General features: G+C 37.2%; 1 protein-coding gene across 5 annotated transcripts in view; it reads right to left on the bottom strand.

The window, feature by feature from the left end:
- Positions 1-26,970, bottom strand: part of KANSL1L (KAT8 regulatory NSL complex subunit 1 like) — a 123,656-nt gene extending 96,686 nt beyond the window's left edge. For 2 of the 5 annotated variants that reach the window (XM_043445997.1, XM_043445998.1), the window contains exons 1-2: positions 9,693-10,278; positions 5,571-6,687 (exon numbers count right to left, since the gene is read on the bottom strand). In XM_043445997.1, coding sequence (XP_043301932.1) covers positions 5,571-6,658 — 1,088 coding nt within the window. In that variant the 5' untranslated portion in view covers positions 6,659-6,687; positions 9,693-10,278. Of the gene's footprint in view, positions 1-5,570; positions 6,688-9,692; positions 10,279-26,616; positions 26,797-26,849 lie in introns of those variants that run through there. The other 3 variants (XM_043445996.1, XM_043445995.1, XM_043445994.1) reach the window with 3 other exon arrangements.
- Between the last annotated feature and the right edge of the window lie 441 nt (positions 26,971-27,411).

Here is a 27,411-nt window from a genome sequence, read left to right as displayed (position 1 = left end):
ATATTTTCTTTGCCATTTTGTAACTAATAATGTTTCACAATTACATTTTTTAATTTCTGCTCTTTACTTCCCTTTCATCACAAGCTGTCACTCAAATACCACTGCAATTTCTCTAGGACTGTCTTTCATTCAACTTTTTCTGTTTCCCATACCAGTAAAATAAAACAAAAAAGAATCAGACATCCCCCATATATTTATGAAGCACAGAGAATTTAAAAGGTGATAAATACAAAAATAATTTGTCAACATGATACTATACAAACTAAATACTCTTATTTGCAATTTATTAATATAGCATTACTCATCTCTTTACTCTCTGAATGTCACACTGAGTTCATACTCCTATTTATCAAATTCCTCAAAGGAACATTCATCACCTGAATTTTTCCTTTCTGGAAAAATTAGAAAGTGTTTAGAAAGCTGAATATTCAATTTCTGCTGGTCTATAAGAAGCTACTTTGTTTTTTTCCTTTCAATCTGGAGTCACCTCACAGCTTTTAAGCAAGCATCAACAATACTCCTTTATTTCTTAGTGAATATCTGATTTTGTTTAAAAGAATTTCCTTTTCAAGAGAGCCAATTTACATACTGAAGTAAACAACTCAAAGAAAATTTCAGTATATGGAAACTAAGTTGGAAAAATGAAGAGATTTTTCTCCCAACATCAAAGATGGTTGAATGATTTAAAAAATATTGGCAGATTTTCTCAAATAAGACAAGAAACCATTTTTCTTCCTTCTTTTTTTTTTTTTTACAAGCTTGGAGGATCAGAACATGTTTGTGTTAAAAATCTATAAGTTTTCCCACATCCATCTTGGAAGAAAGTAAATAACCATCATTTCCCAGAGGGGGAAAAAAAGCCAGAACTCTAAGCCCTTACCACCAGAAAAGAGCTAACATAATTGCAGCAGATTCTGTCTGTGACCCACACATCAGTTCAGTTCAGTTCAGTCACTCAGTTGTGTCTGATTCTTTGCGACCCCATGAACTGCAGCACACCAGGTCTCCCTGTCCATCACCAACTCCCGGCGTCCACCAAAACCCACAACCGTTGAGTCAGTGATGCCATCCAACCATCTCATCCTCTGTCGTCCCCTTCTCCTCCTGCCCTCAATCTTTCCCAGCATCAGGGTGAGTTTCAGCTTCAACATCAGTCCTTCCAATGAACACCCAGGACTGATCTCCTTTAAGATGGGAGTTATTTCTCCACTGATCTCCAGTAGCATATTGGGCACCGACCGACCTGGGGAGTTCCTCGTTCAGTATCCTATCATTTTGCCTTTTCATACTGTTCATGCAGTTCTCAAGGCAAGAATACTGAAGTGGTTTGCCATTCCCTTCTCCAGTGGACCACATTCTCTCAGACCTCTCCACCATGACCCATCCATCTTGGGTGGCCCCACAAGGCATGGCTTAGTTTCATTGAGTTAGACAAGGCTGTGGTCCATGGGATCAGATACTTTCACAACTTACCAATTCACACACACAGACCTGACTTCCAAATGCCAGCATTTGCATTTCTTTAAAGGCTTTTTGTTGTTGCTTAAGTGATCTTTCTCACTCAATTGGCAGAAGAGAACTGCCAAGGAATTGGAATTAACACAAATAGGAATAGTCTTAACTCAGTAACTGATGGCATTTCATGTACAAATAAACACTCCAGCTTCTTTGCTTCTCAAATGGTTAACTTAGGTATATATTTTACTCTCTTTCCCCAAGTTTTCCATGGGATATTAAGCTCCGGTTTTCCAAAACTATAAATTGCTTAATAAGACACTCTATATTGGCTGTCAAATCAGTGCCTTATTACATATAGGTACATTATTATTTCATCTAATCATCTCCAGAACTCTTTAATGTACACCAGAAAAAGAGGAATCTGATTCAGTGGGTTAAGGATAACCTAACCATTGCTCAGAATCACAGAGCAAGCCATGATCGTAATAACAGTATGTCCAGAACTTGTGCTCCTTCCACAAAGGAACAGAACACAGAGGGGGGCGGATTCCATTAAAATAGGATTATATCTCAAACCTACAAAGAAGTCCTGCTATCTTGATTTTCAAAGTAAACTGACTTTAAAAAAGTGTTTAATGCACACTAGTCTTATTAAAGTGTATCAGTAATGTCATTATGAATTATATGTATTTAAAATAATTGGTAATGGGCAATATGAGTACTTTCCAATTTCCTAAAACAATCATATCTCTTCACAGATATCTCTCATATTCCTGATGAGAGTGATGGCGTAAAGAAATCTGTTTTTCTTATACACACTATAAACTAAAAAACAAAAATAAATAAGACACTTGTAACTATATAATTCAAGACTTTAAGAAAATATATTTTATCAATTTTACTTATCAAAATTAAAATGTTAAATATTAGAAAAATCACATTTAAATGTCCACATTTTGGCATATTTCATTTATTCATTCAACACACACTTATGCTGGTTCTAAACTGTATAAAATACATCTTGTGACTAGTTTGTTATTACAGACAAGGAAGAAAGGAGGAAAAATCAAGTAAACGTCAGAATGGAAGGAGAAAAGATAAAAAACAGAGAAATTTTACAGACTGCCAACCACAATTTTTGTAGCTTTACAACTACATAATACAAATACAGAAAAATTCATTCATTCACTCAACAAACAACAAAAAACTACTGAAAAGTCGACAATGCTAGCAACTGGGTATACAATGACAGAAAATAGTAGTACTTGCCTTAAGTTGCTTAAAATTAAGTTGGTTAGCAAAGGAAACTACCAAAACATCAAAAGGCAGAATACTGAATGGGAAAATATATTTGTAAATGATATATCTGATGAAGAGTTAATACGCAAAATATACAAAGAACTCATACAACTCAACATTAAAAACAAAAAACTTGATTGAAAAATAAGCAGAGGATCTAAATAGACATTTCTTCAAAACAGACACAGATGGCCAACAGGTACGTGAAAAAGAGCTCAACATCACTGCAAATCAAAACCACCATCATGAGCTTTTCACACCATTAGAATGGATATTATCAAAAAGACAAGAAGTAACAAGTGCTGACGAGGGTGCGAAGAAAAAGGACCCCTGTGCACTGTTGGTGAGAATGTAAATCAGTGCAACCACTATGAAAAACAGTATGGAGGTTGCTCAAAAAATTAAAAAAAGAACTACTATATGATCCAGTAATCCACTTCATGGTATTTATCCAAAGAAAACAAAACACTAACTCAAAAAGATATAGGCACCCATATGTTCACTGCAGCATTGTTTACAATAGCCAAGATAAGGAAGCAACCTAAGTATCCACCCATAAGTGAACGGGGAAAGAAGTTGGTTTATACCTACACACACACACGCGCGCACACGCAATGGTACATCATTCAGCCATAAAAAATTACATCTTGCCATATGCAACAATATGGATAAATCTAGAGGGTATTATGCTAAGTAAGTCAGGCAAATACCATATGACTTCACATATGGAATCTAGAAGGGCAGGGTGTGGGGTGGTGGGGTAAAGAAGTGAAGGGAATTAACCTCCATGTATAAAATACATAAGGCATGGAGATGTAATACATAAGGAATACGGTTAGTAATATTGTAATAACTTTGTATGTGGACAGATGGTTACTAGACTTTGTGATGATCACTTTAAAATGTATGTAAATGTCAAATCACTACACAGCATACCTGAAACATAATATTGTATATCAATTATATTTCAATATTAAAAAATCCTGCCCATTACCTCTCTCTAACAACAAAAAAAGTAAATAATCTACATTTACCTACTAAATATTAAACTGAATTACTTCAAAAGCATTATAAGTAGAAAATCTGATAAATTTCTGGGCTTTCTTCAGAACGTGTGTGCTTAATAATATAAGCACCACTGATATAATGTTGACAAAGCTGCATGGTTCAATAGAAAGTCCAGAGGTATAAAGTTTCATATACATGGGGCAAGAAGCCTAGCTCCATCACTTAATTGGCTTTTTTACCATAGGCAAGTCATTTATTAACTGAAATAAAGATAACAAAAATTACCTTTCATGGTTGTTGAAAAGATTAAATAATGTCAACTGTAAAGTAAATAGCACAACAATACCAGTTAAAAAAACATGTCCTCAATAACTATTAGCTGTCACATTCAAATACATTTCAAATATTGTGAAAACAGAACACCAAAAGCCTGGAATGGTCACTTTGTTTTATATTTTACTCTTCGCTAGAAAAATTAATACATTGACTTATAATTTCCTAGTAAAGATTAATGTATTCACTTCCCTGGTAGCTCAGATAGTAAAAAAATTTGTCTGCAATACGGGAGATCCAGGTTCGGGAGACCCAGGTTCAATTTCTGAGTCGGGAAGATCCCCTGGAGAAGGAAATGGCAACCCACTCCAGTATTCTTGCCTGGAAAATCCCATGGACAGAGGAGCCTGAAGGGCTACAGTTCATGGGGGTTGCAAAGAGTTGGACACGACTGAGCAACTAACACACATACACACACACACACACACACATTAATGTATTCAGCTTCTAATTCTCTAATAATTCTTATTTATCTGAGAATTTGATAAAAATGATGAACTTCTTCCTCCCCAAATACCACACAGTATTTTGCATCAATTTAGGGACATTAACAGGTTATGTGAAAGCTAGATTAAAAACTATATCTAGTTTTCTAAAGTAAAACTAATTCAAATTGAATAAAATTAAAAATTCAGTTCTTCAGTTGTACCGGCCATATTTCAAGTGCACAATAGCCACAGGGGGCTAGTGGCTATTGGATACATGGATATAAAACATTTCCATCATCCCAGAAACTTCTACCAGAGCTGTTCTAGAGTATTAAAATAGTATGATGAGTAAAACTATTTTTCTCTAAGTTTGTTTTGTTTCATAAGATATCTAGATACCACTCTTTGTGGCAGATTCCCAAGAGGGTAGAGGCTGTGAATATTTTGCCTACAAACTAGGGTCCAGCAAATAAGAAGCACTGAATAGGTATCTAATAGATGACATTTTAATTTTGTTTTGATTATATTAATCTAGCAAAAATTGACTAAGCTGGTAAAGACCAGAGCTGACAGCTGTGACTATGAGTCTATAAATAGCTAAAATTTTTTCTAAGTAGCAGCTCAGCTTATAAGTACTACCAACTGACTCCTTAAGCCAATGAGGGCTCCTTATGCTGACTTTAAATCTTTTGAATGATACATTTTGGCTAGATTACTTGAGCAAAAATTTAAGAGCTGTCCATAGCCTATTCCATTGAAGAACAGAAAAAACACATACTTACAGCTAATTATTTTTCATTATTCCTATGTGGGTTTTTCCTAGATAGAGCAATTAGGTAACTTATTTTTAAATAGTATGTATATATTCACACAGTCATTTTTAACAAATGAAACATTTTTAAAGTTTACCAAAGTTTTATAACTTAAGAGATTATGGCATTAAGATTTTAGAAAACTGCTTTCCTTTTAACATATCTTGAAATCAAGAAAAAGTTGCTGCTATACACAGAACAGTAAAAAGTCTAATAATAACTTTGCACTTACACTGACACATTTTTTCTAACGGTATATTCATCCAAATCGTCATCAGAGCTGCTATCAGTTGCATCAGAATCCAGACCCTCTTCAACATGAGACAACAGCCCTGTAGCAGACAGTGCAAATCTTCGGATTTCTGCAGCCGTACACTGTGCAAAGCCATTTTTTGTGTCATTCCACAATTTAGTCTCTGCAGTCAATATGTTGATGTCTGGCTTAATTTCAGTGCATTTAGGTAAACTGTTATCCAAAATTGTGGTAGGTTCATGAAAAACCTTTACTTTGGGGAACTGATGTTTCATAGAAAATTTCATCTGTTGACCATAGTGTTTAACAACATGCTTTGCCAGGAGCATCTGCAAATGTTTCTGAGTTCTTCTAGCCTGGCTAAGTAAAATTTTCTGTTTACTTACACACTGAAGTAAGCGAGCATTCACTTCCTCCTCCTTTTCAGCAGCTGAGGAACTAATAGGCACATATGAGGGGTCAGGTCCAATTTTGTTTTGAGCACGGTGCAATAAACCCTTTTTAATCTCACCACCACTAACTTTATCCAAAAGTGCATTCTTTTGGTACCATTTACAGTTTTTCAGTTGTACTTTATCTACATTAGTGTCTTTGGTTACATTTGAATCCAAAATAATTTGTACATCTGTCACACATGGACTTGTGGTATCTGACAGAGGTTCCTTTTTGATGAACTCCTCAGAACGAGAATGACAGATTTTACTGAGCTGAATATTGCCACCATTACACAGTATGTTTTTCAGCTTATTGCAGTTGGGTTCCCCTAATTTCTTTTGTTTATAATTCTCATTGTATTTATTTAACGTAGTGTTAGAACTCATTAAAAGAACTGTCTGGTAATGTTTTGAAGACTGAGGGGAGCCAAAATGTTTTAAATTCACAAAATTAGTGTTAAGAGTAGGTTCAGGAGTTGGAAATCCCAGCATCTGAGAGAAAGTGTCTCCTTTTAGCTTTTCATCTACAGTTCTTGGACTTTCCACGCATAGCATCTTGTCCGATTCCATGGTACTTGATAAAGATGAAAAGCAGATACCCTTTGTTGCTGCCTCCCTCAGAGCCGGGGTCATGGCGAATCCTGCAGATAATTACTGGAAACCTAAAACAATGTAAAAATAAAAGATCAAATATCAAGAAAAAAGTTTTCTGCTTATACTATTACCAAGGGCAACACTTTCAATGTCTCTGGTTAAAAAGTGAATGGAACCAAACTCTTTCTTAATTTGCCAACTCCTAACATTATCTCCGCTCTTTGCTAGTTCATAAGGAATAATAAGGATTATTCTTCACTCTGACTATAGTCCTACTACCCAAAACTCCAATGAAAGATGTATTGTACCTAGTACATAAGAGACAAATATTTGTGAATGCAATTATACCTCAAGATTTCATTTTTTTTACAATGATTAGTGATAGTCAAAAGAAAAAAAAAAATCCATCCTGGGATTCATACTTGAAAATGTGAATTGATTCCACATTTCCAAACAAAAATATAATTTTTATAAAATATAACTGCTCAAAATTTTCATTTCTCAATTTAAACTTCATAATTTGAACAGTATTAATAACTAAAACATAGAACTGAACTACAAATAAAAAAGTATATAATTGGAAATTCCCTGGTGGTCCAGTGGCTAGAACTTGGTGTTGTCACTGCCAGGGCCTGGGTTCAATCTCTGCTCAGGGAATTAAGATCCTGCAAGCCTCGTGGCACAGCCAAAAAAAAAAAAAGGTATATTATTTCACAGGTGCATAAAATAATGTGGTAGTGAAAACGAGCCTAATCAGCGATATGAAAATTTTTTTTCTAAAAAAAGTCTGCAATCATTATTTTCTTTTCACAAATGGATATTCATCAATTATCATTACAGAAGCTCTTACTCCTGCCTGAAAACATAGTGGGGAATATAACAGATGATATTCCCATAATTAAACAAATTCCATATTATTTTATCAAAGGAAAAAGTATAAAATTACATATTCTGACATAAAAAAGGTAATTTAGTACTATTAAAAATTATGAAGATTAAAGAGTTAGTGAAAACATTTTATATAATTAACAATCACACATATTTGAAGATACTTTGTAACTATAACACTATAATTTCTGTCTCAAAACACATGACAGTTAGTAGCCATTTAAATAGCCAAATTCACATAAGCTAAGTCCCTGGACTTAGCTGTAACTCTAGATCCTTCATTCTTGTTTAAAAACACAAAACCAAAATCATATTCTCTGCAAAGACTAACAAGAATTATCAAAAGGGAAAAAAAGGCACAAAATGTCTATGAAATTAGAATAAAAATCTATACACAGGGTTAAAAGTGACAGACTAGGAGAAGATATCTGCAACATATATCAACAAAGGATTAGTATCCAGAATACATAAAGAACTCCTAGAAATGAGCAAAAGTTACAAGTCAGATACTTCAGAGATGATGACATCCAAATGGTCATTAAACATATACTCAATCTTACCAGTAATAAAGCAAATGTAGATTAATAAAGCAAGAGATGAGTTTTCTAATCAAATTGAAAAGAGAGTTTTAAGTCTGAAAATATCACTTACCATGGGAATGTGGGTAAATAAGACTTCTTACATCTATCTGAACCCTAATTTGATGCTAATTTGACAATAATGTGGAAAGGTGCACAAGAGATCAGAGTTTGTATGAGAAAACCACTCTTTCAAAGTAACCTACATATCTAACAATAAGAGAATGGACATTAAAACAGGAAGGAATGCTAGATAGTGGTTAAAAAATGAATGACCTAGATCTATACGTATCAATATGGACAAACCTCAAAAACAAAATAAGTTTTAAAAAAAATGGTGCAGTGGTGATGGTTTAATCGTTCAGTCATGTCCAAGTCTTTGCAATCCAATGGACTGTAGCCCACAGGCTCCTCTGTCCATGAGATTCCTCAGACAAGAACACTGGAGTGGTTGCCATTTCCTTCTCCAGGGGGATCTTCCCGACCCAGGGGTTGAACCCAAGTCTCCTGCATTGCAGGCAGATTCTTTATCGACTGAGCTATGAGGGAAGCCCATACTATGGTATGATATAAATAAAATACAAACACAAAACCATACCATATTTATGTATATATAGACGTGTGTGTTTATGTGTTTACAAGAACAAAAGAGGGACCAGAAAAATACCCACCAAAACTGTAACAGTAGTCAGGTAAGTTGCATGAAACAGAACTAAGAGTGCTGTTTTAAGATAAGCTGAATTTTAACTATAATATTTTCTTACTTAGGGGAAAGAGATTAAGTGAAAAATGAACAAATGTTAATGGTTGCTAATTCTGTGTGATAAAAATATTTGCTTTTTATATTTTGCTGTTCAATGTCTCAAAAAACAGATTTCTGTATAATTCTGTCTCAAAATTTATATACTTGTATATGTCTCAAAAATGATAAGTCCTATTTATAAAAGATTTTCAATTTTTCCAAATGCAAAACAAATAGGAAAAAAATAACCAGAATATTGGGTTTTCTTTTTAAAAACATATTTTGCACTTTTATGAAAAACAGAAAAATATTAAAAAAGCTAGCACTGGGAAATTTTTTTTCAAGACTCAATCTGTCACTTAATGCAATGACCATAACTTAGCACTGGGAAATTTTTTTTCAAGATTTAACATGTCACTTAATGCAATGACCATAACTTCTAATTTATAGATATCAACAATAGTGTTTAGATAATTACATTGCTCTCTGAGGGAAACTGCCTTAATCACAGTTCTCTCTGAGGTAGTTATACTCAAAAGATACTATACTCTATCCCCTCCTTACCCACATTCTCTCCTTTAGAAATTTGAAAAGGGTGCCAAGTATGTAATCAAAGTGGTGGGCAGGAGGGACATGGGTGAAATAACGAAAAGCAGTGGATTTCTTATGCCCTGGATAAACTAGAGATAAAGGAAAACTAAAAACTGAGCAGAAAATGATACACAGATATCTAGATAAGAACTAGAGTTGATAGAAAAAAGAGAAAAAGAAATGTAGACATTGAGAGTGGCTAAAAAACATTTATGGTAGAGAACTAGAATAAAGCATACACACAAAAAACTCTGGTAAGATCTCTACGGCTTACTTGGCGTGATAGGCAGCTTCTAAAATGATCTTAATAATCCCAGTTTCCTGGTATTCATGTCTTTGTGTAATCCTTTCTTCTTGAGTGTGGACTGGATTTAGTGACATTTTTTTCTAGCAAATAGAATGCAAAAGAGATAATGGGATGCCACTCTTAAAATTAGGTTACAAAGAGACCGTGGCTTCCGTCTTGTCATCCCCTCATGCACTAAAGAACACTAACTGCCACACTGTGACCTGGGAAGACTCTTATGGCAAAGAATACTGACTTCAGCCAATAGACGGCAGTGACCTGAAGCCTGACAACTGTCATGCCAGTGACCTGAGAAGCAGGTCCTTCCTCACTCCAGCCTGCGGGGGCCTGGAGCTCGAACACCTTGACTGCAGCCTTGTGCAACACCTTGAGCCAGAGGCACTCAGCGAAGCCGTGCCTAGATTCTTGACCCACAGAAACTGTGAAATAAATGTTTTCAACCATAAAATTATGGATTAATGTGCTACACGCTACGTTAGTTCAGTTCAGTTGCTCAATCATGTCCAACTCTTTGCAACCCCACGGACTGCAGCATGCCAGGCCTCCCTGTCCATCACCACTCCCGGAGGTTACTCAAACTCATGTCCATTGAGTCGGTGATACCATCCAACCATCTCATCCTCTGTCGTCCCCTTCTCCTCCTGCCTTTAGTCTTTCCCAGCATCAGGGTCTTTTCAAATGAGTCAGTTCTTCACATCAGGTGGCCAAAGTATTGGAGTTTCAGCTCCAGCATCAGTCCTTCCAATGAATATTCAGGATTGATTTCCTTTAGGATGGACTGGTTAGATCTCCATGCAGTCCAAGGGACTCTCCACAACCACAGTTCAAAAGCATCAACTCTTTGGCACTCAGCTTTCTTTATAGTCCAACTCTCACAGCCATACATGACAACTGGAAAAACCATAGCCTTAACTAGATGGACCTTTGTTGGCAAAGTAATGTCTGCTTTTTAATATGCTGTCTAGGTTGGTCGTAACTTTCCTTCCAAGGAGTGAGCATCTTTTTTTTTTTTTTTTTTTTTTAGGAGTGAGCATCTTTTAATTTCATGGCTGCAGTCACCATCTGCAGTGATTTTGGAGCCCAAAAAAATAAAGTCAGCCAGTGTTTTCACTGTTTCTCCATCTATATGCCATGAAGTGATGGGACTGGATGCCATGATCTTAGTCTTCTGAATGCTGAGCTTTAAGTCAACTTTTTCACACTCCTCTTTCACTTTCATTAAGAGGCTCTTTAGTTCTTCACTTTCTGCCATAATGGTGGTATCATCTGCATGTTATTGATACTTCTCCGGGCAATTCTGATTCCAGCTTGTGCTTCATCCAGCCTGGCATTTCTCATGATGTACTCTGCATATAAGTTAAGTAAGCACGGTGACAAAATACAGCCTTGATGTACTTCTTTTCCTATTTGGAACCATTCTGTTGTTCCACGACCAGTTCTAACTGTTGCTTCCTGACCTGCGATTTCTCAAGAGGCAGGTCAGGTGGTCTGGTATTCCCATTGCTTTCAGAATTTTCCACAGTTTATTGTGACCCACACAGTCAAAGGCTTTGGCATAGTCAATAAAGCAGAAATAGATGCTTTCCTGGAACTCTCTTGCTTTTTCGATGATCCAGCGGATGTTGGCAATTTGATCTCTGGTTCCTTTGCCTTTTCTAAATTCAGCTTGAACATCCGGAAGTTCACATTTCACGAATTGCTGAAGCCTGGCTTGGAGAATTTTGAACATTACTTCGCTAGCGTGTGAGATGAGTGCAATTGTGCAGTAGTTTGAGCATTCTTTGGCATTGCCTTTCTTCGGGATTAGAGTGAAAACAGACCTTTTCCAGTCCTGTGGCCACTGCTGAGTGTTCCAAATTTGTTGGCATATTGAGTGCAACACTTTCACAGCATCATCTTTTAGGATTTGAAATAGCTCAACTGGAGTTCCATCACCTCCACTAGCTTTGTTCATAGTGAGGCTTCCTAAGGCCCACTTGACTTCACTTTCCATGTCTGGCTCTAGGTGAGTGATCACACCATTGTGACTATCTGGGTCATGAAGATCTTTTCTGTACAGTTCTTCTGTGTATTCTTGCCACCTCTTCTTAATATCTTCTGCTTCTGTTAGGTCCATACCATTTCTGTCCTTTATTGAGCCCATCTGTGCATGAAATGTTCCCTTGCTATCTCTAATTTTCTTGAAGAGAGCTCTAGTCTTTCCCATTCTACTGTTTTCCTCTATTTCTTTGCACTGATCTCTGAGGAAGGTTTTCTTATCTCCCCTTGCTATTCTTTGGAACTCTGCATTCAAATGGCTGTATCTTTCCTTTTCTCCTGTGCTTTTGGCTTCTCTTCTTTTCACAACTATTTGTAAAGCCTCCTCAGACAGCCATTTTGCTTTTTTCCATTTCTTTTTCTTGGGGATGGTCTTGCTCCCTATTTCCTGTATAATGTCACAAACCTCTGTCCATAGTTCATCAGGCACTCTGTCTATCAGATCTAGTCCCTTAAATCTATTTCTAACTTTCACTGTATAATCATTAGCAATTTGATTTAGGTCATACCTGAATGGTCTAGTGGTTTTCCCTACTTTCTTCAACTTAAGTCTGAATTTGGCAATAAGGAGTTCATGATCTAAGCCATAGTCAGTTCCTGGTCTTGTTTTTGCTGACTGTATAGAGCTTCTCCATCTCTGGCTGCAAAGAATATAATCAATCTGATTTCGGTGTTGGCCATCTGGTGATGTCCATGTGTAGAGTCTTCTCTTGTGTTGTTGGAAGAGGGTGCTTGCTATGACCAGTGCATTCTTCTGGCAAAACTCTTTGCCCCATTTCATTCTGTACTCCAAGGCCAAATTTGCCCATTACTCCAGGTGTTTCTTGATTTCCTACTTTTGCATTCCAGTCCCCTATAATGAAAAGGACATCATTTTTGGGTGTTAGTTCTAGACCATCAGTAGGTCTCCATAGAACTGTTCAACTTCAGCTACTTCAGTTGGGGCATAGACTTGGATTACCATGATATTAAATGGTTTGCCTTGGAAACGAACAGAGATCATACTGTCGTTTTTGATACTGCATCCAAGTACTGCATTTTGGACCCTTTTGTTGTCTATGATGGCTACTCCATTTCTTCTAAGGGATTCTTGCCCACAGTGGTAGATATAATGGTCATCGGAGTTAAATTCACCCATTCCAGCCCATTTAGTTCACTGATTCCTAAAATGTCGATGTTCTCTTGCCATCTCTTGTTTGAGCACTTCCAATTTGCCTTGATTCATGGACCTTACATTCTAGGTTCCTACGCAATATTGCTCTTTACAGCATCAGACCTTGCTTCCATCACCATTCACATCCACAACTAGGTGTTGTTTTTGTTTTGGCTCCATCTCTTTGGTGTGCTACATAGCAAAACATAATTAATGCACTTGGGTTTAAAGACTTGGGGATTTTGGACTCTGGAAGGTCTAGCCATATCACAGTTCCTGTTCTAGTATTTCCATTAAGTTTTTCTGTATTCCAGTCTCAAGTGAATCCTTATAGAACAAAAACAAAAAACAAAACCCTAGCCTGAAAGTCTCTCTACTTTGCAACCAAGAGAACTTCACAAAAATAGCTATGTCTCCTATAATTAAAAAAAGGTTAAACTATGTTCATGTAGTTTTAGTGTAAGACACAAGTCCATTTATTCCAACTTTTTAATTAAACATATAATCATTATGCATAATAATGTTTACTGAGCATTCTAAACTCTATCACTTCTAACTACCTGCATATGACATAAGCAACTACACTTATTACTAACATTTCAACTGCTTGAACTTTTTACTATTTTGTTAACTACTCTGTCTTCAACATGCAAAAGTATCTGAGATATAGCAGATACTCAATAAATAGTTGGTTAAAAAAAAAGTGGTTGCTTATACTTAAAATCCAAACTTGTTCTTATCACAGCCTACAAAGTTCTTCACTATCAAGTCCCCGACTACTTCGCCTCCTAGTAACTTTCTCCACAGGTTGCTACATTCCATAAACACTGGCCTCTGTGCTATTCTTGAAACACACCAAACAAGTCCTTGCTTCAGAGACTTCATATTTGCAATTCTCTCAGTATGGAACAATTTTCCACATATAAGATGGCTGGCTCCCTCACTTCATTCATGTTTCTGCTCTAAAGTCACCTCCTCAGAGAGCCCTACCTTAACTAATTGTTTAAAATAGCCCTAGCACCTCATTTCATGATTCTCCATTCCCCTACACTGTTATATTGAGCCTCAGAACACTAATATCAGAACCTGACATCTATTACATTCTAGGAAATAATATAATTCAAGGGCAGAACTCAGTTTTGTTCAATGTTCTAATCTGCAGCACTTAAAACAATGTCTGGTACACAATAATTGTCAGATATTTGTTGGCTGAATAAACAGTCATAATTTTTAAAGGTATTCCAGAACTTATGTAGTAGCAACGTCTATTTCAGTTATCATTTTTAAAATAAAATTAATCATTGAAATCCACCATATCAAAAGACTAAAGAAAAAAAATAAAAAGCATTTGACAAAATCTAGTGTCTGTTCATAATCAGGAAAAAAACTCAGCAAACCAGGAAAAAGAGGGAAATTGCTTAACCTGATAAGGAACATTACACAAAAGCCTAGCGACAACTTCATGGTTATGATGAAAGACTGAATATTTTCATTGTTAAGACTGGGAATGAGGCAAAGTGTCTGTTCTCATTACTCCTATTCATCATCACATTGGAGGTCCTAATCAGTGGGACAGAAGAAGAAACAAGAGTCACGTATATCTGGAAAGTAAAACTGTGTCTACTCACTGATGACATGATTTTCTACATAGAAAATTCCACACACACATGATCACTCAGTTGTGTCTGACTCTTTGTAACTCTATGAACCATAGCCCCACCAGGCTCCTCTGTTCATGGGATTTCCCAAGCAAGAGTACTGGAGTGGGTAGCCATTTCCTTCTCCAGGGAATCTTCTTGACCCAGGGATTGAACCTCTGTCTCCTACATTGCAGGCAGATTCTTTACCACTGAGCCACCTGGAAAGTCCTAAAAGAATCTATAAAAAAGCTCCTAGATCTAATGTGCTTACTAAGGTAGCAGATAAAAAAGTCAACACACAAAAATCACTTTTATTTCTAAATATTGGAAATGGAAAAAAAAAAAAAACAGAAATAGAAAATTTTAAAACAGTATTAAGTTCAATAGTTTAAAAATATGAAATACTGAGGTGTCAATCTAACAAAAAATGTGCAGGATCTACACACTAGAAAAAACCACCACCACTTCAGAGTAAATCATGTCAAATGCTGGGCTGGATGAATCACAAGCTGGAATGAAGACTGCCAGGAGAAATATCAATAGCCTCAGATATGCAGATGACACCACTCTAATGGCAGAAAGTGAAGAAGAAATAAAGAACCTCTTGATGAGGGTGAAAGAGGAGAGTAAAAAGCTGGCCTAAAACTCAAAAAACTAAGATCACAGCATCCAGTCCCATCACTTCATGGCAAATAAGATGGGGAAACAATGGAAACAGGGACAGACTTTATTTTTTTGGGCTCCAAAATCACTGCAGATGGTGACTGCAGCCATGAAATTAAGACGTTTGCTCCTTGGAAGAGAAGCTATGATAAACCTAGACAGCGTATTAAAAAGGAGAGACATCACTTTGCTGACAAAGGTGCATATAGTCAAAGCTACGGTTTTTCTAGTAGTCATGTATGGATGTGAGAGCTGGAAAATAAAGAACACCGAGCACTGAAGAATCGATGCTTTCTTATTGTGGTGTTGGAAAAGACTCTTGAGAATCCCTTAGACAGCAAGGAGATCAAACCAGTCAATCCTAAAGGAAATCAACCCTGAGTATTCATTGGAAGGACTGATGCTGAAGCTCCAATACTTTGGTCATCTGATGCGAAGAGCCAATTCGTTGGAAAAGACACAGATGCTGAGAAAGACTGTGGGCAGGAGGAGATCAGGATGACAGAGGATGAGATGGTATCACCGATTCAAAGGACATGAGTTTGAGCAAACTCCGGGAGACAGTGAAGGACAGGGAAGTCTGGTGTGCTGCAGTCCATGGGGTCCACGTCAGACACAACTAGCGTCTGAACAATAAGATTTAAATAAATGGCGTGACACATTGTGCTCATGGATTAATTATTCAATATTGTTGCAATGTTAATTCTCCTTAAACTGACATATAGACTTAACACAATCCCAGTCAAAATCTTGGCAGGAATTTTGTTAATATCAATAAGCTGATTCAAAAATTTGTATGGAGCATTTCCCAGATGGTCCAGTGGTAAGGAGTCTGCTTGCCAATGCAGGAGACACAGGTTTGAGTCCTGGTCGGGACAGATTCCACATACTGCAGAGCAACTAAGCCCACAAGCCACAGCTACTCAGCCTGTGTGCTGCAACTGCTGAAGTTCACATGCCTGGAGCCCATGAGCCCATCCAACAAGAAAAGCCACCATGATGACAAGCTCATGCAAAGCAATGAAGAGTAGCCCATGTGCAGCAAGTAAAGACCCCATGCAGCCAAAAGTAAATATCAACACATTTTTAAAAATTTGTATGGAAACAGAAAGGAACTAGAATAGCCAAAACAAGAACGAAGCTAAAGGACTCATAATGCCTATTTACTTTGGTCAAAATAAGCATGAATTGGCCAAAAATGAACACAGATCAATGGGGGGAAATAAAAAAGAAAGCTGTTAAGTAGACCCACAGGTATACAGTCAATTGATTTCTGACAAAGATGTAATGGCACTTCAATGCTGAAAGACAGTTTTTAAACAAATGCTTCTGGAACAATAAGGTACCTATCTGCAAAATTCTGAGCTTTAACCCATACCTCCTCCCTTATACAAAAACAGTCACATACATCAGAATGGACAGACCTAAATGTAAAACTTAAAGCCATAAAATGTCTAGAAAAAAATGGGAGAAAATCTTTGTGATATTGGGTTGGGCAAAGTTTGTTTTTTTTTTTTTTTTAAACTATGACACAGAAACATTCATAAGAGAAAAAACTGGTAATTTGGACTTCCTCAAAATTAAAATAAACAATAAAACAAACATCTAACAACCATTTAAAACATAACAATTGAGGAGCCTTTGACATAAATATACAAAAGATTGTATGTCTAGGAATTAGCAGAGATCAGATGTGCATACTCCTAAAAGTCACTGAGTTTACCATTCAGGTTAACTGAGAAAAATGGTTTCAACTATTATACGGTTTTAAATTGTAAGCATTTTCAACCGTGTATTATTTGATCTTATGCATAACAGACAACTGTTTAGAGGCAGAGCACATGAAGAACACTGATTTGAGAGCATAAAATAATAATTCTGCCAGTTCACCTCACAATATCTTCACTAGTTCCATAAACTGTATTCCACATGATCAAAATTATTTTATCTAAAAGGTATCTCCAGTATTTTGGAAGCCAATTTAAGACACTGAGAATAACTACAAGTAAGACTACCTGGTTTTTCATTTGAGTATAAATCCATCCATACCACAACAAGTTATTTATATAGAAGTGCTTGTGACTGGCAAATGAAAACCTATTTCATCTTTTAAAAACAAAACATTTCCAAAAAAACATGGAAATTAACCAGTTGACCTTTTAAAGGCTGAAAGTGAAGAAATTTATTTTTTCTCAGAAATATAGTTTTGTTTATTTCTGGTGGAAGCTGCATTTTATTTTTTTGTTGTTTAATCGCTAAGTCGTGTCAGATTCTTTTGCAACCCCAAGGACTGTAGCCCACCAGGCTCCTCTGTCTATGGGATTTTCCAGACAAGAATACTGGAATGGGTTGCCATTTCCTTCTCCAGGTGATCTTCCCAAACCCAGGGACTGAATCCACATCTCCTACATTGCAGGCAGATTCTTTACCACCGAGCCACCAGGGAAACCCACCTTCATTAAATGTATATTTGATCTAAGATCAAACATTAAACTATTCAGTTAACACACACAATGAGAAGCATGTTAAGAGACACTATGTTAGGTACTAGAAAGATGGTAGTGAGCATGAAAAGTAAGGTTTCTATTCTTACAGAGCTTACATTTTATCCAGCAAATAGTAGACAGAGAATACACAAATAAGAAAATAAAAAGATAAGAAGTAAATAGGGGTCTCATTGTTTTTATAAAAATCAAAGTAGAGTAATAGAGTATCACTATACTTAGACTGCAAGGAGATCCAATCAGTCCATCCTAAAGGAGATCAGTCCTGGGTGTTTATTGGAAGGACTGATGCTGAAGCTGAAACTCCAATACTTTGGAGACCTCAAAAGAATTGAAAAGAATTGGAAATTGCAAAGAACTGACTCATTGGAAAAGACTCTGATACTGGGAGGGATTGGGGGCAGGAGGAGAAGGGGACAACAGAGGATGAGATGGCTGGATGGCATCACCGACTCGATGGACATGAGTTTGAGTAAACTCCGGGAGTTGGTGATGGACAGGGAGGACTGGCGTGCTGCGATTCATGGGGTCGCAAAGAGTCGGACACGACTGAGCGACTGAACTGAACTGCTGTTGCAGTAGGAGTTAATTTAGATTTGGAGATGAAGGAAGTCTCTTGATGACATCTGCTCTAAGACTAGAAATGACTAAAATCTAACCAAGATTTCAAGTAAGAGCTTTCCAAGGAAAAAAGACAATTCATAAAAACCTTTAAAACAGGAATAAATTTGGTGTGTTTAAAGAACAATTATAAACTTATCTAGAACATGAGCCAGAGAAAGGAGTCCAGGATCACGCCAGGGAGTTCACTCACATTTATCTGAACAAAGGAAGAGACATTACAAAGGAGAAAGAACCCTAAAAGAAAACTTAGAAAGTTCAGCTGGTGGGAATTCCCTGGCAGTCCAGGGATTAAGATTTTGACTTCCCAACGCAGGGAGTACAGGTTCAATCCCTGGTTGGGGAACTAAGATCCCACTTGCCATGTGGTCTGGCCAAAAAAAAGAAATGCTAGAGACTAACACCACCATAACTGAAATAAGAATGCCTTTGATGGACTCATTAGTAGACTGGACATGGCTCAGAAAAGATCTGAGCCTGAGGATATATCAACAGAAACTTACAAAATGAAAAGAGGATAGATGGTGGTGGGGGAGGGAGAGGTTGGGGGACGGGGACACATAAACAAGAATATCCAAGAACTGTGGGTCAACTAAAAAAGGTGTTAACATATACACGTAATGGGAACACTGAAAGTGAAGAGAAAAGAAATATTTGAAGCGATAATGACTGAGAATTCCTCCAAATTAATGTCAGACATAAAACCACAGATCCACAAAATTCAGAGAACACAAAGCAAGATAAACTCCAAAAGTAAATTATACAGCATAAGTCATTCAATACATGAAGCACTGTATTAAAGTACATAAAATTATATATAATAGCCAACAGTATTTAGAATAATAGTTCATTAAAAATTTTTTATCACTAAAAATTCTTTATCATACATTTTTCCTACTAGAATGAAAGCCATATGAAAGCAGGATGTGAATGTTTTCATTCACTGCTCTATCGTAAAATATTGTTGGGTACATAGTAGGCCCTTAATAAATATTTCTTCAATAAACATCATCCAAAATAATAAAATCATTTAAAAATTTCAAGGGGACTTCCCTGGTGCTCCAGTGGCTAAGCTTCTGCACTCCCAATGCAGGGGGCCCAGGCTTGATCCCTGGTCGGAAACTAAATCCTGGATGCCACAACTGAGAGTTCATGTGCTGCAACTAAAAGATCCTGCATGCCACAGAGATTTGGTGTGCCACAACTAAGACCCAGCGCAGCCAAATACAAAAACAACAAAAATTTCAGGGAAAGGGGTTCATAAGATACTTTACTGTGAAAAGAATCTCAAGGCTAGGAAATACTAGTATAGAGCATTGTTGTCCAATATAAATATGATGTGAGCTACACATGTAATTTAAAATGTGCAGACACATTTTAAAAAATAAAAAGAAACATGAACTTTTAACTTGTTACCCATTATATACAAAATATTATGACTTCAATCTGTCAGGATAAAAACATCCTTATGAGATATATTTTTTATGTGTGCTAAAACCTCAAAATATAGTGTTTATTTTACATTTAGCACAAAGTCTATATGGACTAGCCACATTTCAAGTGCTTAATAGCCACATGTGGTTAAGGATTACTGTACTAGACAGTATAAAGTATATAGTACCCCTAAAGTAAACATGAAACAACCATTAACTAAAACATTTCAGTTTCAAATCATAATAGCAGCTTAGGTTATACAAAAAGAATGCGAAATAGGCAAATCCTCAAAGGAGTTTTCCAAGCATCTTGATATTCTTATGAATATTCAGTTCCTAATTATGCAGATATTGGGTGGGAAAAACAGTATTTGGATCTTTCTTAAATCTAAGAAATTTGTTTCTAGTTGCTAAAATACTGTATTCTGTTTACTGTTGGCACCACTATCATCTTTGATATTTATTTTATATACACCCAAGATACTCAAGCAAAATAGGTTCCTTCTCTAAAAGGAATTTAGTCAGTCCATATATATAAGACTTCAAAGAATATGGAATGAGCAAAACTGAGAAAAAAAACAACTTCCTTAACCACAACATACAGAAACTAAAATAGTAATCTAACAGGATTTAAGAAGCAAGACTGCAAGAAATCTTATCACCCTTTGAAAGGTGATAAGAAAGCAACCAGATAAATTATTTTAACTATTGGTGGCTTAGACAGTAAAGAATCTGCTGGCAATTCAGGAGACCAGGGTTCAATCCCTGGGTCGGGAAGCTGCCCTGAAGAAGAGAATGACAACCCAGGCCAGTATTCTTGCCTGGAAAATTTCGTGGACAGAGGAGCCTTGAGGGCTACATTCCATGGGTCACAAAGAGTAGGACACGATTGAGTGACTAATACCTTCACACTTTCTCTTGAAGAAGCAATAGTTCTAGATAATCCAAAACTCAATTATATTTGCCGGGTGTGAACTTCGCTTTCATGTTTTTTACAAGAGTTTTCAACCTGCATTCCGAATTAAAATAAATAATAATCATTCCTTAGCACATCTGCAGCCCAGAAATTTTAGGCATAGTGAACAAAAAAACACACCAATCCACAGCAAAACTGTCACAAATAATCCACAATGCAAATAACCCTACAGCAAAAAGTCCAGATTTCAATAAACATTTTCTTAGAAGTATCATAAAAACTACCAACCAGAGACAACTTCAGTAAGACATGCCAAAGTTTATTTCTTTAAATTATAAGCATTTAAAAACTACAAAGAATAAAACAGTTTTTTCTTCCTGGTTACATTAAATTTATTATAAATAAAATCAAGTTACTCCCCAAAATTGGGGAGACTGTAAAGTTGGGTCTACAATTTAATCCAACATTCACTGTGAATTAAGGAAGAAGTCAGTTGTTCTGATATTCACATGACTACAAATAAAAAGTCTTGCCCTGTTGTCTCCAAAATGCTTCCATTAGTGACTTAATCTTTAAGATTTATAAATCATATTTATGAAATTTATCATTAATTAAACACAATCTGATCCCTTGGACATCATGAGATATAGTAAATACTATCATTTTGTTGCTGTTTAGTCACTTAGTCACATTTGACTCTTGTGACCCCATAGTCTAACCCACCTTGCTTCTCTGCCCATGGGATTTTCCAGGCAAGAATACTGGAGTGGGTTGCCATTTCCCTCTCCTGTGGATCTTCCCAACTAGGGACTGATCTTCTACATTGGCAGGTAGATTCTTTATCACTAAGCTACCAGGGAAGCCCAATATCATCATGTCATCCCTCAAAAGCTGCATGTACATAGTGAGATAATTACATCAATAATTATTGAGTTGATCCTGACACTAGTAACCAGGTCTTTACAACTACTATTTAAGTATATGCAGGTCACATATACCAAATAAGTTTTGGCATTTGGGCTAAAGAAAATCAAAAGTTTGCCAATCTAGTCCATTTTCAGAGTTGAAACTAAAAATATAGACAATCTAAATAAGACCCACCCATCCTCCTGAGAATGAACATTAAAAATTAAAAACCAAATCTGATTTTCCAGCCCCTAAAATACTACTCCAGATTTGATTATGACTTACATTCTAGCATGCATATGTATATTCCATAAAGTCCATGGAAAATATATCAATATCTACCCCCTGATATTAAATGTATTCTCTCAACTGAAACCTGGATAATCCTAATTCTCTTTAATGCAACAATATAAGCTAGGAATAAAAGTAGCATGAAGAAAGCAGATTCATCCTCAAGTTATAAGAAAGTGAAAAAACTACCAACAGATAGAAGGGAGAACTCTGAGGCAGAGATAAACATTAAATTGTTTCCACACTTATAACTTTAATGTGTTTCATATAGTCAATCCATTATGGTAATAGTGAAGGAGTAGGAAAAAAGCATAACTTCTTTTAGGAAAATGTGAGCAGCTCTTTCAAACATTACTGAAATACAACGGAGCTAAATTTCCAAATTTGTAACTCATAATTTAAATTAAGTCAATTAAACCAATTAAGTCAATACAAGTAATGAGAAAGACTCTATATTGGTATAACTTTATTTCTGAAAAATACAGGAATTACTGGAAGGTGCAAATACAAAACACACTGCTGTATTTTCAAGATTTCTTTATGCCACAAATGGGCATTTTCAATTTATAGCAGAAAGCACTGCAGTAATTGGCATGACCAAGGTACAGTTAGCTTAGTACTTTGTATTCAATAATGTTTATAGCTAGAACTCCTTCCACTTTGAAAACTATGCCTAAAAAGGAATTCTCTTTGAAGACTAAAGGAATTTAATTAAAGATAAAGCCACTTGGGTGGCCACATAACACATCAAACAGATCATACTTCAAACTTCAAGCAGAATTATAACTATTCAGTTACAAAAGTATGACTCATAGGAATATAAATGAAGAATCATGTTTTTTCTGTGTACATCAACTTAGATCCAGAAATTCACGTTAAAATTTAGCACTATCACATTTGCTCACTATATACATTTTAGCTTCAAATTAATTTCAGGTGGTTAAACACTGATCAATGACCTACTATCAAATAAAAACAAACTTTTAATTAAACAACATGCTTGACAATTCTTGATCTTAAAGGACCAGAAATAATAAAAGTTTATTAGAAATATAACAAAGCTTTAATATTATAAATGAATGCATTTTTCCCAATTCTGCAAGAGAACTGTCTCATTCATATAAGAAAAAAAAAGTGTTCCTAAAAACCTAAAAATATTATCAAGTATTTAAAAACTTTCACTATAAATTGTCCTCAGATTTCCATTACAGACTGTCTACAGGCAAGTACAATATCATTTTCTAACACTTGCTGATTTGTTTATTTCACATAGAATAACAAGCACAGTTCAGTGAAATCTCTTCAGAACATGTAAAAAGGAAAAAAAATCAAAACTTTTCAGAAATGAATACACCTTCCTTGCCTTTCTAAATCAAACATACTGAAAGTAAGACTGTATTGATGACTGAGGGTCATCACTAATGTACCATATTCCATTACAGTCCTTTAACATATTAATAGTAAGGACTTTATGGCTAGAGGTGTAACAGATGATATGTTTTAAAGTCAGTAAACTAGTTGCTAATTTCCTATTGACTGTCACTTCAGTTGGAGGCAGTTTCATTCCTTCATTGCTGATTGTAACCTGAAGAATCCAATCAATAATCTTCTACACCTGAAAGAAAGCTTTCGGCCTCTATCAACTAACATGGTACAGACAATGTAAAAAAAACAGGGAGAGAGACAAATAACTGAATTAAGTAAAAATTGCTCATAACAAATAAGATTTACGTGGTAGATTAAAGATAGGGTTTATTTTGTTTTTAGTTGCTAAGTCGTGTCCAAGTCTTTTGTGACCCCACCAACTATAGCCCACCAGGCTCCTCTGTCCATGGGATTTTCCAGGCAAGGATGCTGGAGTGGGTTGCCATTTCCTTTTCCAGAGAATCTTCCCAACCCAGGGACTGAACACAAGCTCCTCTACTGCAGGGAGATTCTTTGCCACTTTGCCACCAGGGAAGCCCCAGGTTAAAGGCAGTAAAAGATGTTATAGGCAATTCAGAGATCGGCTGTCAAGAGCATCTAAATAATGAAGCAAAGTAACTTCAGATACTAGGCTTTTTTCTTTTAAACACAAAAAGACTGGCTTTTTTCCTTTAAACACAGAAAAGGCTACAAGTGAATCTGGAACAATTAAAGTAAAATTTGTAATCGAATTCCACATGAGACAGTTGAATGAATTAAGGAAATAAAATAGTCTAAGTTATTATGATAAATGGCATCAAAACTGGATGGAGTTACTGGATAATGCAGCAGTTGCACAATGAGAAGTCACTGGGAGACAACAGACAGATCAAGAGGCCCCACCTGAATAGAGAAGTACTCAAAGTAACGAATAAAAAAATAAGAGTATATTGCCATAAAGTACTCCTAAACTAAGACAAAAAACCAAGATATAATTGCCTGAAAAGTTTCAGAAGATCAAAAAGATAAATATTAATTGTCAACTTGCAAGTGTTTATTAAGCATCCACTATGTAATCTGCAGTGTATCAAATATGAAATATATTCCTCTTCTACAAGGGGCTTGTAAGAAAATAAAACATATAACACAGACACATGAAAAAAAATTTACGCTAATGAAAGCAAGTTCTTTTATTGCTAATCCCAGATGATGAATAAAGATGTAATATGAGGCATGCTCATACACTAGATGAGTATTAAATACTCTGGAAGGTAATCTGGGGACATTACAAGAGCCTTAAAACACACACACTTCCACCAATAATTCCTCTTTTACAAATCTAGGAGAAATTTTTTCCCAAAGCTTTACATAAAAGGCTGTAGTCTCTATAGTGAAATTTATTTCAGCAAAACATTAGAAACATCCCAAACATCTGCCAACAGGAAAATTTTTAAATATGATAGTTATACGATATAACACTGAGCTGCCAAAAATAATTTTTTCAAAGACTAAGGACATGGAACAGTTTATGAGGTAAAGTTAAAAGACCACATAATCTTAGCTTTAGGAAAAATACGCAAATATTTATTGGAACATATAAATACAATTTATTTGTATTTTTATTATCTGCACCTGTTCTCTTTCTCCAAATTATTTTATAATAAGATTTAAAAACAAGCAATTATTATTTGAAAAGGTACATAACACATACACACAGAGTAAATGTTTAAAAAAAATAAATCAGTGCGATAGAACTGGCCTGGATTTAGAAAAAATTCATGGAAAAAAAAGTTAACCCAGAAGGACTGGGTAAAATAAGTAATGATTATCTAGATTAAAACTATGAGAAATGGTAGAAACCTTGACACTGATCTGATTAAGTGGAAAAAATGGGAGAATCAATGATAACAATTACAACAGATTTTAAAGACATTCAAGTATATGCTATTTCATCATTTATATTCTTCTAAGATGCTGGCTTTAAAAAAAACGGACTTCTGTTATAAAAACGCATTATCTGTCAATTTCTGTATGTGTAGTGTTGATAAAGATTATAAACACTTTTACTAACACAAAGCATTTGATTCTCGTAACAACCTCTTAAGGCAAGGACAGTATTACGAAACTATTTAGAAGACGAAACAGAATCGGAGAGGTTGTAACTTGCCCAAACAAGCTAGTTAAGAACTGGAAACAGCAGCGATCACTCACTGCTAAGCCTTTTTCAAGCAATCCACAGTCCAGAACACCAGGTTTTTTGCTAATGTTTAATTATTTTTAGAGCCACTTTTTCCTAGTCAAAAACACTGTCGATTTTGTCTACAGTAGTGGTAAATATCTTAGGTTTTGTTGCTAACAAACCTGCCCCATCCTGCGGTACTAAAAAAAAAAAAAAAAAAAAAAATTCCCACTGACCCAAACTCAGCATGAAGTTAAGCAAACTGGTTAGGAAGGACGAAGGAAAGAGGAAAGAAACTATCCTCTTAAATCTCGCCAGTTGACCAAAGTTTGGATTATCAAAAAGTAAAGAGAGTAACTAACACCTGCTCACCCTAAACAGAAAAACCCGCGCAGCAAGAAAGACCAGCACAACCAAATATAAAAAAACAAAATTTTTTTTTAAGTAACATGCTTTCCACAGTTAAAAAAACAAACAAAATCTATCCCCGCAGACCGCTGATGCGAGGGGGAAAGAGTGAATCTGCACGGAGAAGAGTGAAAGCGGGCAATGAACGAACCAAATAGTACTGCTGAGTAAGAAACCACCACAAGAAGGTCCATCCAGTGCCTTTCCTCCCCATAAAGCTAGTCTCTTCCTTTCCAGTAGTTTAATAATCGGAACACAGTCATGTATTTCTTGCTACCAAACACCACACATCCTCAAATTTTCCGGCAATGCATCAATCCCTTCAGCACACAAACTTAGAAACAACCGTTCCTCAACAATTCTCTAGATTCCCCTCCATCCCACGTAATTCTAAAGGCCAAATCAACATCTGCCTAGATAAAGTGGAAACAAGTAAAACAACGATCCCATCTAATGCAAACAGGTCCGCCCTCAGAGATTCCCCAAAACAGGCGTCACCACAACCGCACTCGGCGAGGCGCGGTCGCCGAAGCAAGGGGCGGACCCGGGAGACCACGTGTTCGGGCCTCTGCGCACGCGCCAGCCAAAACAAAAGGGAGGACGGCCAAGCCCCGCCCCTGCACCCACGTGACCAAGTCTAGATCCGCCCCTCCCCTCCCTCCACCCCTTACCTCCCCTTAGCTCTGCCAAAGCTGTTAGGTTTAGCCGTTTAAATTTGGCTGCGGTCCGACCCTACCCTAGAGCGCGATCCTGTGCCGGGACCCAGAGTCCAACAGCTCAGAAGATTCGGGGGGCGAAGGGGCTGCCGGTCGGTCGCCTGGCCCGCAAGTCCACCCAGCGGTCTTCTCCGCTCTCCCCTCCCCGCGGGGCCGCCGTCCCCAGCAGAGGAGACCCAACCCCCTCAAGCCCGCCGCTGAGACGCCGGCCACTCGCCTGCTGGGGTGCCCTGGCTCCCCTCCGCCGCCGCACCTTCGGTCCGGCCGTGGTGGGGGCTGCCGAGGTGATCTGTAGCTGCCCGCCCTCCTCCCCCCACCCGGGGCGCAGCTGACTCGTCTCCAGAGCGCGTCCCGCTCCCGCCCCGGCCGCCGCCGCCGCCGCGGTTTAACAGTCCGCCAGCTGCCCGCAGCTCCGGGCGGCTCGGGGGACGGAACCTTGCAGAGGTGGAGGGGCAGTGGGCGGGGCGCGGCGCCGGCCAATGACAGCGGGGGAGGGGCAGTGCCATGCAAATGAGCGCGGGTGGCGGGGAAACCCCGGCGGGATGCTGGGCAGGCAGAAGCGGCCAGGAGCGTTCTGGAAGTGGCTGGAGCGCTGGCGCCCGAATCCTGCTGCAGAGGCGCGGCCGCTCCCTTGGGGCGGGCTCCGCACTGCTCCTGCTTCCTCCTCACCGCGGTCCTCAGCCAGCCGGGAAAAACACGCACACTCACACATACAGACACCAGAAGTATGGCCCGACGACTTCCCGCCGCTGCTCTATTTCTGTATCACCGTGATAGCAAAAACAAAGCGATACACCCTGCCGCCCGCGCTGGCT

This window comes from Cervus canadensis, chromosome 24 (genome assembly GCF_019320065.1).
Source record: "Cervus canadensis isolate Bull #8, Minnesota chromosome 24, ASM1932006v1, whole genome shotgun sequence".
In the NCBI taxonomy this organism is placed as follows: Eukaryota; Metazoa; Chordata; class Mammalia; order Artiodactyla; family Cervidae; genus Cervus; species Cervus canadensis.
Note: the sequence above shows the minus strand (reverse complement) of the source record. Positions and strands in the feature narration are given on the sequence as shown.